We start from the raw sequence: 15,157 nt of genomic DNA on the forward strand, positions 1-15,157 counted from the left end.
CAGACAGTACACTAACTAAGAATAGCACCATATATACATGCATATATATACATAAGTCACTTATTAATAAATAGCTGGAAAAGAAACATGTGTAGCTGTAGCAGCAAACAGTGTGTTAAGTGGATGCGTTGTACAGGGAGCCACAGGCAGGAATGATTTCCTGTGTCGTTCAGTGGTGCTTTTCGGTAATCTCAGTCTCTCACTGAACGAGCTCCTGTGACTGACCAACATGTCATGGAGTGGGTGGGAGGTGTTATCCAACATTGTCTTTATCTTGGACAGCATCCGCCACTCCGACACCACCTTGAGGGAGTCCAGCTCCATCCCCACAACATTGCTGGCCTTACGGATCAGTTTATTAATTCTGTTGGCATCTGCGACCCTCAGCCTGCTCCCCCAGCATGCAACAGCATAGAGGATCGCACTGGCCACCACAGACTCATAGAAAATCCTCAGCATTTTCTGGCAGATGTTGAAGGACCTCAGTCGCCTCAAAAAATAGAGACGACTCTGGCCCTTCCTGTAAAGTGCTGTGGTGTTTTTAGCCCAGTCCAGTTTATTGTCAATGTGTACTCCAAGGTATTTATAGTCCTCCACAATGTCAACACTGACCCCCTGGATTGAAACAGGGGTCAAGTGTTTCCTGGTCTTCCTGAAGTCCACGATCAGTTCCTTGGTCTTTGCCACGTTGAGCTGCAGATGATTCTGCTCACACCACGTGACAAAGGAGTCGACCACAGCCCGGTACTCTGTCTCATCATCCCTGCTGATGCATCCAACCACCGCAGAGTCATCAGAAAACTTCTGAAGATGGCAGGTCTCTGTGCAGTGGCTGAAGTCTGTGGTGTAGAGGGTGAAGAGGAAGGGGGAGAGGACAGTCCCCTGTGGTGCCCCTGTGTTGCTAATCACCTTGTCAGACACACACTGTGGGAGACGTACATATTGTGGTCTTCCTGTCAGGTAATCAACAATCCAGGACACCAGAGAAGCATCCACCTGCATCGCTGCTAACTTATCACCCAGGAGGGTCGGCCTGATGGTGTTGAAAGCACTGGAAAAGTCAAAAAACATGACCCTCACAGTGCTCGCCGGCTGGTCCAGATGGGTGTAGACACGATTGAGCAGGTAGATGATGGCGTCCTCAGTTCTGAGACGAGGCTGATAAGCGAACTGAAGGGGATCCAGATGTGGTCTTACTATGGGTCGCAGCTGGTCCAGGATGAGCCTTTCCAGGGTCTTCATGATGTGGGAGGTCAGTGCCACGGGCCTGTAATCCTGGGGGCCACTGGGACGAGGCGTCTTTGGTACAGGGACGAGGCATGATGTCTTCCACATCACCGGGACCCTCTGCAGACTCAGACTCAGCATAAACAGTTTATGAAAGACTCCACACAGCTGGGGGGCACAGGCCTTGAGGACAAGGGGACTCACTCCGTCTGGTCCAGCAGACTTGCCTGAGTGAAGTCTCCTCATTTGCATCTCAACCTGGTATTGAGTGAAGGTGATGGGTGGGGGAGGGGTGTCAGGAATCTCACAGGAGGCAACATGTGAAGAGAGAGGCTGGCACAGTGGTGTGGCTCTGGATTCCAGGCTGACTACAGGTGAGGTTGTGGGGGTGGGAGCAGACACTGTGGTGTCGAATCTATTGAAAAACAAATTCTATTGAAAAAAAAAGCTTTATAAAGACTTCTATTTGACTCTATTTAATACAATACAAAATACATTTTATTTTTAAAATAATATTAAAATGTAATTCTACAAAGGTCGCCGGTTCGATCCCCGGGCTCTCTGTCCTGGTCGTTGTGTCCTTGGGTAAGACACTTTACCCTACTTGCCTACTGGTGTTGGCCAGAGGGGCCAAAGGTGCGATATGGCAGCCTCGCTTCTGTCAGTCTGCCAGTCAGCTGTGGCTACAACTGTAGCTGCCTCCACCAGTGTGTGAATGTGAGAGTGAATGAATAGTGGTATTGTAAAGCGCTTTGGGTGCCTTGAAAAGCGCTATATAAATCCAATCCATTATTATTATTATTATTAAAATTTACAGCAATTTCATTTGTTTATTCATTGTAGGTGATAGTCTGTGGGACCCAGAAAGACTGCATACCTGCATCTCTACCAACTTCCAGTTCGTGTGAACTCCAGCCTGTTCTGTTCAATGTGAGACGTCACAGCCCTGATCAGCACTGATCATCCTAAAATTAGAAATATCCTGTCTCAGAGTGACGCTGAAAAACTAGTTCATGCATTTATTACTTCCAGGCTGGACGACTGTAATTCATTATTATCAGGATGTCCAAAAAACTCACTGAAAAGCCTTCAGCTAATCCAAAATGCTGCAGCAAGAGTCCTGACAGGGACTAGAAAGAGAGAGCAGATTTCTCCTGTTTTGGCTTCTCTTCATTGGCTTCCTGTTAAATCCAGAATTCAAAATCCTGCTCCTCACATACAAGGTCTTGAATAATCAGGCCCCATCTTATCTTAATGACCTTGTAGTACCATATCACCCTATTAGAGCACTTCGCTCTCGCTCTGCAGGCCTACTTGTTGTTCCTAGAGTATTTAAAAGTAGAATGGGAGGGAGAGCCTTCAGTTTTCAGGCCCCTCTTCTGTGGAACCAGCTTCCAGTTCGGATTCGGGAGACAGACACTATCTCTACTTTTAAGATTAGGCTTAAAACTTTCCTTTTTGCTAAAGCATATAGTTAGGGCTGGACCAGGTGACCCTGAATCCTCCCTTAGTTATGCTGCAATAGACGTAGGCTGCTGGGGGATTCCGGGTTAATAATGAGATATATAAACAATGTTTTGTTTTGTTTTTTAAATTTCATTTCTGACATTTTTGGATAACTAAACATGTCCTGGATCAAACTGACCATCATTGATGTACCTAAAAAAAAAAGAATTTCTTCTTTAGTTTTTCTCACACTGAGGCAGAAATATGCCAGCAAGACATTTTCAAAACCAGGAGGACAAATGAGATGCAAAAATAGTGGAAGCATTAAATGTTCACTTCCTTGTATAATTGCAAGTGAAAAGAACAAGAGCAACTTTATGTTTATCAAATCAGTACCAGGAAACACTGTGGAAGTGTTGTTGTGGAATCATCACTTGAAAGAAAATAAACTTAAACCACATGTTTTTCTTTTCAAGGGATTTTTACTCAAAACAAGTTGGAGCATATGACACCATATTTTTATTTGCTTTCTCAACAACATTTGCTCTAAAAAGGCCTGAAAAGATCTGTGTCATCACTTCAGAATAGTCTTAAAATCAAGATCAATAATTTCACTTTCTGATTAATTATTGGATGCTGAACTGTGTGCAGGTGAATCTGCTTCAGCAGTGAGTGTTTGTCACTGGTACAGACTGACTGTGTGTGTTGTGTGTCCGATCATACAGTGACAAGAGACAACAGCAATACACGCAGCACTGTGGGTGTGGTGACAGAAGCTCTGGAGCTTTGATGTTAAAAAGGGAAAATTCAACAACACCACCGAGGGAATTTTGTCCAGGGAATATTTACCAACCAGCTGACAGTCATTCAGGCAGCAGAGCGAGAGAGAAGCTTTTATGTCTGTGACTGTTTTTGCAAACACTCAACTTGTCTTAACTTGTCTTCTGTTGTTGCAAACATATTGCTGGCAGCCAGTGAGTCTCTGTGTCTCTGTGCTTGTTTTGTCTACCCACTCTTTGTGAGCAATCATGAGTTGATCAACCAAAAATAAACACGAGGCAAATCTCAGCGTCTTGAAGATTCCCATCTTTATCTGAGGTCATGATATCATCATGTTGCATAGCAATGTTCTAAAATGACCTTTTTTCTCTTTACAACCTCATGAAGGCACCAAACAAATTCATTTGACAAAAATAGCTCATCATTCATATCCATAAAAGTTGAATTATACATTATATCATAATGTGCGGCCTGGCAACCACCTATCAATGGACTAACTGAGCCATGTTTTTGCATCATGACCTACGGCAGGAACAGGCCAAACCCTGCTGCAGCATGGTCACGTGTGAATTTAAAATAAACACAAGAGTATTTAAATGCTGCAAACTCTTCTCTGCCAGTTTTTGTTGTTTCACTGAGTGTTTAACAGTCAGTCTTACAATGCTCGTGTTCGATTAGGTCCAGGAACACTGTTACAAACAGAAACAGAAAAATAAAGTGACATTTGATTCTTCTTGTTTGAGCATTTCATATTTTTCTGAGTCTACTTGAATCTCTTTAGTTTCGTTTCCATCTCTTGTTTTGATCAAAGTCTGGTCTGATTTTCTGTATATTTCCAATCTGAAACAGGACGTATTTATTCCAGAGTACAGTGAACATATTTAATAAACACAGTCAGAAATAAACATTAAACAACAGCTGTTTCCCCTTCATATCAGCACTGTGTTTACTTTAATATGGGACAATTTAAACTCCCTATTTTTATTCCAGCATCTCTGAAATACACACACACACACACACACACACACACACACAGTGTGGATGCAGCAACAATATGAGGAATAATCATTAGCGTTGTTCCAGTTGCTGATCAGCACCATGGACAGCAGCCACAGTCAGGAGAGGAGTCACCTAAATTTAAATTTAAGTTGAACTTTGAACTTCAAGCAGGCTAACACAAACCCAACACAGATGTGACCTCAGTGAAGAAACATGAAGACAGCTGTAATAAAAGTAAGAAGTCCATTAGCCTCACAGACTGGACGGGTCACTGGATGAAGCTCCCTCATGCATAGAAATCCTCTCTCAGAAATCTCTTCCAGTGGAGCAGCTTCTACATTTCAAGGAAAATATTCACTGCATGAATAAATAAATTCAGACTATAATTGAACAAACAGAACTATGACTCAGAAAATGTAATGGAAACCTGTTCAGCTCAGGCTGAATGAATCTTGTAGTGCTGCAGCATTTGGCATCAGTCAGATATGTAAATAAGTATTTACAGGGTCACTATCAGAGAATTGGCTATATTTCAGAGAGCTTAATTAAATTAAAAGCACTTTTGTTCATATGTGAAATATTTCCACACCATGTTCCACTTTCTCCTTGGCTGTAGCCTCCATGTGCCCACTGAGTCACATGATGAGGGGAGGAGCAGAAGGACCAAAGACTGCATGCCTGACATTTAACAAAATTACTTGTTATTTTTCATTCTTTAAGTATTAATAAAAAATGCATTGAGGTTTTAATTTGGTATTGGTCAGTGTAGATGTGAGTGTGGAGTCATGAGGGTGAAATAATCTAACCAACTGTAGCGTCAGGCGGCAACAAGTGAAGAGGCTCTGACGAATTTCTGATTCGACTTCATGTATTCAGGGTTATGGTGAGCTCAATATTTGTATTGTTGGCTGGGAGATTTTGTACACAGTTCATATTGTAGTTGGGAAAGATATGTCCTCAGTAAAAGTATTCAAATATGATGAAAATATCTTCACTAACCTAAACTGGTGTTGGTGGTACTCTGGTTATGTCGAGATAAAACTGGATGGAGCGTTCCTGTACAGTGTAATGTCTGTGTGTGAAATGAACAACCTGGATTAAATCATTATTTTACTAATGTTTTTGCTACAACATTTATATTCACGTATAAACTGATGACACAAATCAATATATGAATTAAATCTCAGTCAGGTCTTAAAACATAAAGACTTTATGACCTGTAACTTTTGTCTAAATTGAGACAAAGCTGAAGTTACTTTATTAAACTGTCAGAAACATGGTGTTTAATGAGATATTTACTCTGCATGACCTCCAGCACTGCAGTGAGGATCAATGTATTGACTCTGTTTATCCACAGTCAGGTCACAGTGGCAGAGTTTTCCTCATGATTTTTACCACAGTGATGTTTTCCATCCTCCAGAGAGATCCTGGGACCAGATGAGGTATAAAGTGACTCCAGTTCAGAAGAAGAAGAAAGAAAAGTAAAAAAAAACTTAAATTAAATTAAATTAATTAAAAAACAACAACAACAACAACTGCTGTTTCTAGTCTGTGGTTGTAGTTTAATGTTTATTACACTCAACAAAAATATAAACGCAACACCTTTGTTACTGCTCCCATTCCCCATGGGATGGACGTAGAGACCTAAAATTCATTCCAGATACACAATATAACCATCCCTCCCAAACATGGTCACAAATCAGTCCAAATGTGTGGTAGTGGGCACATCTGCTATATTGAGATAATCCATCCCACCTCACAGGTGTGCCACATCAGGATGCTGATCTGACATCATGAGTAGTGCACAGGTGTACCTCAGACTGCCCACAACAAAAGGCCACCCTGGAATGTGCAGTTTTTTGCGCTATTGGGGGTCTGGGGACCCAGAACCGGTCAGTATCTGGTGTGACCACCATTTGCCTCATGCAGTGCAACACATCGTCGCATGGAGTCTATCAGATTGTCAATTGTGGCCTGTGGAATGTTGGTCCACTCCACTTCAATGGCTGTGCGAGGTTGTTGGATATTCGTGGGAACTGGTACATGCTGTCGTATACGCCGGTCAAGCACATCCCGAACATGCTCAATGGGTGACATGTCCGGTGAGTATGCTGGCCATGCAAGAACTGGGACATTCTCAGCTGCCATCTGCCCTGAACAATGTGAACCATGATTCATCCGTGAAGCGCACACCTCTCCAACGTGCCAGACGCCATCGAATGTGAGCATTTGCCCACACAAGTCTGTTACGGCGACGAGCTGGAGTCAGGTCAAGACCCCGATGAGGACGACGGGCATGCAGTTGAGCGTCCCTGAGACGGTTTCTGACAGTTTGTGCAGAAATTGTTTGGTTGTGCAAACCAATTGTTCCAGCAGCTGTCTGGGTGGCTGGTCTCAGACGATCTTGGAGGTGAACCTGCTGGATGTGGAGGTCCTGGGCTGGTGTGGTTACACGAAGTCTGCGGTTGTGAGGCCGGTTGGATGTGCTGCCATATTCTCTGAAACGCCTGTGGAGACGGCTTATGGTTGAGAAATGAACATTCAATGCACGGGCGACAGATCTGGTTGACATTCCTGCTGTCAGCATGCCAATTGCACGCTCCCTCATTGCTTGTGGCATCTGTGGCATTTTGCTGTGAGACAAAACTGCACATTCCAGGGTGGCCTTTTGTTGTGGGCAGTCTGAGGTACACCTGTGCACTACTCATGATGTCAGATCAGCATCCTGATGTGGCACACCTGTGAGGTGGGATGGATTATCTCAATATGGCAGATGTGCCCACTACCACACATTTGGACTGATTTGTGACCACTGTTTGGGAGGGATGGTTATATTGTGTATCTGGAATGAATTTTCGGTCTCTACGTCCATCCCATGGGGAATGGGAGCAGTAACAAAGGTGTTGCGTTTATATTTTTGTTGAGTGTATATTGTGCACTCAAGAGTCTGTCAGTTAGCATTAACCAAGCAGGAACAGTCAAGCTTTCCATCTGACACATTGGTGAAACCCAAAGAACCACACAAGGAAAAACAAGTGAGAACAAATAGAACAACATATAAATAACACTGAAATTATCGAGGACATAAAACAGACTAATATGTTTATTACTGATATAGAAAATGACACATTCAAATACTGAATGTAATTCAATAAATATAAAAATCTTTAAACATGTTGATGTCCTCTGGTCTGAAGTGCTGGGGGGGACCAGTTAGAGACCAGCAGCTGGACGTCAGTGGTTGGACTGGTGGACTACTTCAGTGAAGAGTAGATGGTGTCTGGCTCTGGTTTAAAGTCTGAACACAAACACACACAGTTCAAACAACAGGAAACATGATTACAAGATTTGTAGTTCAATACCTCCAATCTCCAACTCTCTGCATCAAACACAGTCCCAGTTCAGAGCTCTGATCTGGAGTCTTGATGTTGTGTGGTTAGCTTAGCTCAGAGTCAAAGATAAAGTCAAAGATAAAGAGCAGCTGTACCTGGGATACCTTGTTGGTTCATAACTGACGTCTTCAGCTGCTTCACTCTCTGCAGAATAAAACACCTAAGTGTTAACTTACTGCAGGTGATCTTTTTTTTTTTTTAATTCTTCTTCATGAAGAGATCATTTTAATAAACCACAGCAGCTTTTCAAAATGTTCTCATCTTCACATCTCTGCTGTGAAACACAGAGTGACCACAAAGAACTTGGAGGTGTTTCTGTGATAAATAAGTCAGACGACCACAAAGCTGCCTTCTGTTTTTTGACACTTCACCACAGAGCAGAAAGCAAACATGTTCTCACAGCATGAACACTATTATTAGACCAACCAGAGAACACTGCAGCGGGACATCTCACCAGCTTCAGACTGCAGTTACACTAGATTCATCAACATCAATGTACATGTTCAACATGTTAGGAAGGCACAGAAACTATAAACTGTTACTGAGAATTTCAAATGTTGGAGACACAAATGTTAAAAACAAAAACAGGATGCTGGACGACTGCAGAGCTGCTAGCTTCAACCACAGACCACAAACACACAGTCCAGCTCACAGTGAACAACACTCAGTAAGTACAGAGTTGAACACACATGATTACATCTCACTCATCAAATTATACTCAAAGGAAACTAACGTATAATTAAACTTTGTATTTAAATGTCCGCACAGTGCTACGCTGCATAAATGTCCATTGAAAAAGAAATAAAACATGTTAGCAGCCATCATGTTTTACCTTTTTACATAGTAACAAATGAGCTAAACCTGAACATGAGTCAAAGTCACATGTTTCATCTTTCAGCTGTTGATTGGCTGTTTGAGAGCATGGGTGTGGACACTTGCTTTTACTAATGTATATTCAGAATTCATTTCTTTGATTTCATCTCCTTTTTAAAATATTTTCATACTTGATCTCTTTACATCGCGTCAGTTTAGATGGTTTTGAATTCAGGTTCAAACAAAAAACCCTGAAAATAAAATATAATTAATCCAGCAAGTGGATGTTTTTACTGTTATGGCAGTCATTTATGAACAGCCTCTGTGAAAGTAGACGATTTTGCTTCTGGAATGACCAGACACCAGTGCTACCAAAACCAAGCGAAAAATTACATATCCAGATAAATCCACACCAAACCAAGATTTGACGTAACCTGACACTTTGGTTTACCTAGAGCAGGTTTCTCTGATTCCACTCCTCAAGAAATACTGTCCTGTAGCGTTTTAAACTGATAACAAGTGAGATAATCATTTGGATAAAGGATGTATCTAAAAGCCAAAGGAGAGAAACTTTAGAGGACTGGAGTTGCTTTACTGGATCTTAGGAAGGGGATTGAGATCCTTTTGCTCTTTTGCTTCACTTCCTGCTGAGGAGACATAAAGGGGAAGGTGCTGCTAACATGATCCCAGAAAATCTGTTGAACTCAAAACATCCCCAAATGATGAATGTGTTCTTGTTTAATGAACAAATATATATAAACATAATGGAACCCCTGATCTACACGCACAAATGTCCTCGCAGTATAACAGGAAGAAAACACAACATCACCTCTGCTTCGTCTGACTGGCTGTTGTTGATGATTTGATGAAACTGTACATGACATGAGTGATGATGTCATCTTCTCCAGTTTCTTCTTGACCTGCTGAAATTATCCAAAATGAAAAATAATATAAATTAAATATCTAAACAGAGATTACAGAGATTACATTTAAGAAAGTTGTTACTGTCATTATAATGAATGTGAACTTTATTCGACGGTACAAACCAAGCATTCCATCCATTCTCATGGGTAATGTAAGATCTTTACCAAACAAGATGGAAGAGCTAATTGCGCTAACCAGACTGCAGTGGGAGTACAAGCAGAGCAGCCTCCTCCTGTTCACTGAGACATGGCTCATGGACCACACACCGGACTCTGTCATAACTCTGGATGGCTTTCAACTGGTTAGAGCGGACCGGAATGCAATGGAGAGTGGTAAGAGGAGAGGTGGGGGACTAGCAATGTATGTCAATGAGAGATGGTGTAACCCGGGGCACATCACTGTGAAGGAACAGAGCTGTACCAAAGACATAGAACTGTTGGCAGTTAGCGTCCGGCCATACCACCTGGCCAGGGAATTTTCACACGTTATTGTGCTGACTGTTTACATCCCACCCTTGGCCGACGCTACAGCAGCCTGTGATTACATTCACTCCACTGTCTCTCAGCTACAGATGGCACATCCGCAGTCCCTCATTATTATTTCTGGGGACTTCAATCATGCCTCACTATCTGTCACTCTCCCAAACTTCTCCCAGTACGTTGACTGCCATACAAGGGACAGCAAAACCCTGGATCTATTGTTTGCCAACACAAAGCAGGCTTACAGTGCATCACCCCTCCCCCTGCTTGGCCACTCAGACCACAACCTGGTCCTTCTCCACCCCACCTACCCCCCCACCCCCCCCCACCCCACCCCCCACCCCCCACGAAGAAGGTGATAAGGTTGTGGTCTGAGGAATGCACTGAGGCCCTAAGAGACTGTTTTGAATGCACAGACTGGCAAGAACTCTGCAAGCCTCACGGTGAGGACATCGGCGCCCTCACTCACTGCATCACGGACTACATTAATTTCTGTGTTGAGAACACTGTGCCTACCAAGAAGATACAGTGTTTCTCAAACAATAAACCGTGGGTCACCCCAGAACTGAAGGCCCTGCTGAACAAGAAGAAGAGTACTTTCTGGTCGGGAGACAAGGAGGAACTTAAGAAAGTCCAAAAGGATCTTAAATACAAGATCCGAGAAGGTAAGGTGTCATGGTCCTGGGCCATGTTGGCCCAGTATTCTTAGTTTTTGTGTGTTTTTGTATTTTGTTCCCTATTTATGCCTTGGTTCCTAGGTTATTTAGTTAAGATGTTCCTTATTTGGTTACCTCCTGTGTGCCCCTGTGTACCTGTGAGCCCTCGTCTCTCCTTGTGTTTTATTCCATGTTTTCCCCAGCCTGTTATGTCTGTGTTCTCCCCGTGCTCTCTTCTCCTGTCTGAAACTCCGTGTACTTCCTGTTTTACTTTGACAGTCTCTCGTCAGTATGCGTCATGTTGTGTTCACTCCTGCCCTGTCTCGTTATGATTATCTGTGTCAGCTGTGTTCCCCGTGTGCTCCCACTTCCCTCGTTGACCCTCTGTGTATTTATGTGCATGTCTCCCTCAGGTCAGTGTCGCGTCGTCAGTGTCTTCTCCCCGAATCTGTGTGTCTTTCTGTGTTCCCACAGTCTTCTGTTAGTATTCCCAGTTTAGTTCTGTTCCTTTGTGAAACCTGCAATAAAGCAGTGATTTTGAGTTCAGTTCCTGCCTCCGTGAGTTTTGCGTTTGGGTCCTCATCTGCCTCCACACAGCCGGTTCATGACACAAGGAGTGCTTCAGGAGGAAGATGGAAAACCAACTCCAACAGAAAAACTTCAGAGAAGTCTGGAGGAACATGAAAAAAATCTCTGGACACTTCCAGGACAATGGAGGAGCCACAGTGTCTGCTGGCCGGGGGTGGGCTAATGACTTGAATCTGTTTTTTAACAGATTTGACAATCGCCCACTTATCACCTCTCCCACCCCCCAGGTTCCATTAACTCCCCTCCATTTGCCGCCCCCCCCCCCCCCCCCCCCTCTGGGTGCAATGCCCCCCACTCCAGCCCAGCCTCACATCTACTTCACAGCTGATCAGGTGAGAAATCAGCTCAAGAGGACGAAGGCAAGGAAGGCAGCAGGTCCGGATGGAATCTGCTCCAGACTGCTCAGGGACTGTGCAGACCAGCTCTGTCAGGTGGCCCTGTACATCTTCAACCTGAGCCTGAGCCTGGAGAGGGTTCCTGAACTGTGAAAGACTTCCTGTGTGGTTCCGGTGCCAAAAATCGCACACCCCAGGGAGCCCAACCACTTCAGGCCTGTTGCCTTGACTTCTCATCTGATGAAGATCATGGAAAGGCTCATCCTGCACCACCTTCAGCCACTGGTGGGCTCAGTGTTGGACCCCCTGCAGTTCGCCTACCGTTCTAGAATTGGGGTGGATGACGCTGTCATCTACCTGGTACACCGATCCCTCTCTCACTTAGAGCAGGTGGGGAGCACTGTGAGGATCATGTTTTTTGACTTCTCCAGTGCTTCAACACCATCCAACCCGCACTACTGAGAGGGAAGCTGGAGGGAGCTGGAGTAGGCAAACAGCTGACTGCATGGACCATCGACTACCTTACCAACAGACCACAGTATGTGAGGCTCCATGACTGTGTGTCCGAGGTGGTAATCTGCAGCACGGGGGCACCACAGGGCTCTCTCACCTTTCCTGTTCAGCCTTTACACTTCAGACTTCTGTTATAATTCGGATGATTGTCATCTACAGAAGTTCTCAGATGATACAGCCATCATTGGATGCGTATCAGACGGGAATGATCAGGAATACAGGGGGGTCATCAGTGACTTTGTTGGTTGGTGTGAGACCAACATACTCCAAATCAACACCGGCAAGACAAAGGAGATGATCATAGACTTCAGGAGGAAGTCACCCCCTACAACACCGGTGAACATCCAAGGGAAAGACATTGAGATAGTGGACTCTTATAAGTACCTGGGTGTTCACCTCAACAATAAACTGGACTACAAATACAGACATCCTCTATAAGAAGGGCCAGAGTCGACTCCACCTGCGGAGGAGACTGAGGTCCTTCGGAGTCTGCAGGACTCTGCTAAGGACATTCTATGACACTGTGGTAGCATCTGCCCTTTTCTATGCAGTGGCCTACTGCGGGAGTGCAGGATTGACAAACTGGTGCGGAGGTCTAGCTCTGTGCTGGGATGTCCCCTGGAGTCTGTGGAGGTGGTTGGCGAGAGGAGGATGTTGGTAAAGCTGACATCCATCATGAACAACCCACATCACCCACTGCATGAGTATGTGAGTGGGCTGAGCAGCTCCTTTAGTCAGAGACTGAAACACCCTCGCTGCAGGAAGGAGCGCTTTCGCAGATCATTCATCCCAACAGCAGTTAGACTCTATAACTCCTCAATCACGATGTCATAAGTCATAAGTCACTGGACACTGTGAACATCCACGGTCACCACTTCATGCATAATGGACCTTCCAAGCTATATAGTTTATGTCTTCCATATTTCCAACTATATCCATAATCTGTGTATGCTACCATTGTATATAGTGTATTATCTTACTTTTTTCATTGATTGTACTTATTTGTATTTTTGTATATCCTTTCCTTCATATATCTGTACTTAAGCTGAGGTGACGCAAAAATTTCCCCATTGTGGGATCAATAAAGTCTTGTCTTATCTTATCTTATCTTATCTTATTCTATTAAACAAACTCAGACATGAAAGATCAGGAAGTCTGAGTCTCACCTTCAGGTTTCCTGTGAACACATCGTCTCACCAGTAGAACCAGTAACACCAGTAGAACCAAAACACAGACTGATCCAACAGATGACAACACATGTTTGAGAGAGGAACCAGGAGGAGGTGTGGATGTAGGTGGAGGCGTGGATGTAGGTGGAGGTGTGGTGGTGTGTTCCCCTAAAATAAAGCAAACACAGTCATTAAGTTGTCGTCACATTGTGAATGTTGAAAGCTGCAGAAACACAGACAGGTGAGTGTGTCACCTGTGACAGTGATCCAGCTGGATGGAGACTCTCCATGACCGCTGATGTCACACTTGTAGAGGCCTTCATCAGACCTGGAAACATGCTGGATGGTCATGTGACCTGTAGGCTGCTTCCTGATGAGGGAGCCATCTTTATAGAAAGCAGCTGGGAGGTTGGAGGGAGTGGTCTTTGTTTTACAGAGCAGAGTGACGTCATCTCCCTCCATCACAGGGAGGACAGGACTCTGCAGGATCACTGATCCACCTCAACACAGAGACAAACTACAGCATTTCATCCATTTACACACAGCTTCATCAACACTAACTCCACACACTCAGCTTACCAGTGACTGTCAGGTTAACCATGTTACTGATGGGACCCTCTCTGGACTCACACCAGTAAACTCCACTGTCCCATGTGTTGATGTAGCTGATGCCACAGGAAAAGCCAGCTGGTTTTCCAAACCCATCTCTTCCACACTGAGTCCTCTGTCGTGTGCTTGTGTTTCTCCTCAGAGTCCATCCAGCAGAGCTGTCGTCCTCCTCACAGCTCAGAGACACAAAGACTCCTTGAAAGAACTGAGAGCTGCTGGGACTCACAGTCAGACGAGCTGTGAGGGTTAAAATGAAAAACTGATGATCTGTTTACTTCTCTCAAAACATTAGGGCAATTATTCATTAGTTTTGTATGTGAGCTCCATTGTGAAACATGAACCCAATCAGGTCATATCAGTGAGCATTTCTCAGGTTTAAACTGTGACAGAAGAAGGTTACTGACCTTGGTTTGTTGTGCAGCTCAGCAGTGAGATCAGAACTAAAGAGAAATGACACTCAGGTTGATTTGAGGTGAACATGAAGAACAACTCCACACAAACAGCTGACAAACACACAAACTCATCTCTGATATATTGGCTCAGTTTCTATGTAATGCCAGCAACATGTCAAAGTTTAGAGCAAAGATAAAGAGTCAGTTCAGACCTGCAGTTGGTCCTCGTGGTGTTTTGAACTTGAATTCAGCCTGATTTGTTTTTCATGTCTTCTCCTCCATCATCAGTTATCAGGAGAGCAGACAGTCAAAGTACAAGAATTCAAACAAACACAGAGATTCTACTTACAGAGCAGACACAGCACAGATGTTTCCTTCATCGTCCTTCTCACTCATTTGAGCTTTTTTTCATTTCTGTCACTGACACCAAGTAAAGCCCGCCCTCTTCCTCTGAGTCTTCCTCTGTTAGTAAGTGCAGAGCTAATGACGTCCAGTAAAGATGATCTAAAACATACAGACACTCACGCTCCAGTGCCCCTGTAAAGTACTTTAGATGTAACACATACGTGCACATGTCTATGAACATGTGCACGTATGTTACTGCCAATTACAAGCCCATTGCAGTGTCTAAGTTAGAGAAAATAACAACACTGTTTTAATGTCACTTAAGGTTAAACTGAGACATTTACATGACATTTTAATCCAGACGATGAGTTTTCTATGAGACAATCAAGCTCGTCCTGCTTAGTGACATTTCTAAGTTTATTCACAAAGTTTCTCCTCTCAGTGATCTGTAGTTTGGTTGATGAACAAATCCATGTCCATGTAGTTACGT

General features: G+C 43.9%; 1 protein-coding gene across 1 annotated transcript; it reads right to left on the reverse strand.

The window, feature by feature from the left end:
• Positions 1–9,482: 9,482 nt before the first annotated feature.
• LOC146578614 (Fc receptor-like protein 5) lies at positions 9,483–14,735 on the reverse strand. The gene is made up of 6 exons (XM_085267829.1): positions 14,672–14,735; positions 14,335–14,370; positions 13,901–14,167; positions 13,576–13,821; positions 13,319–13,489; positions 9,483–9,580 (listed from the first exon to the last, which is right to left on the reverse strand). The coding sequence occupies exons 1-6, from the start codon at positions 14,700–14,702 to the stop codon at positions 9,483–9,485; spliced, it is 849 nt and encodes a 282-aa protein (XP_085123955.1). The 5' UTR covers positions 14,703–14,735.
• Positions 14,736–15,157: the final 422 nt, after the last annotated feature.

Source organism: Mchenga conophoros, linkage group LG3 (genome assembly GCF_057382185.1).
Source record: "Mchenga conophoros isolate Kocher_MC1m ecotype Shallow Benthic linkage group LG3, M_conophoros_male_GT1.1, whole genome shotgun sequence".
In the NCBI taxonomy this organism is placed as follows: Eukaryota; Metazoa; Chordata; class Actinopteri; order Cichliformes; family Cichlidae; genus Mchenga; species Mchenga conophoros.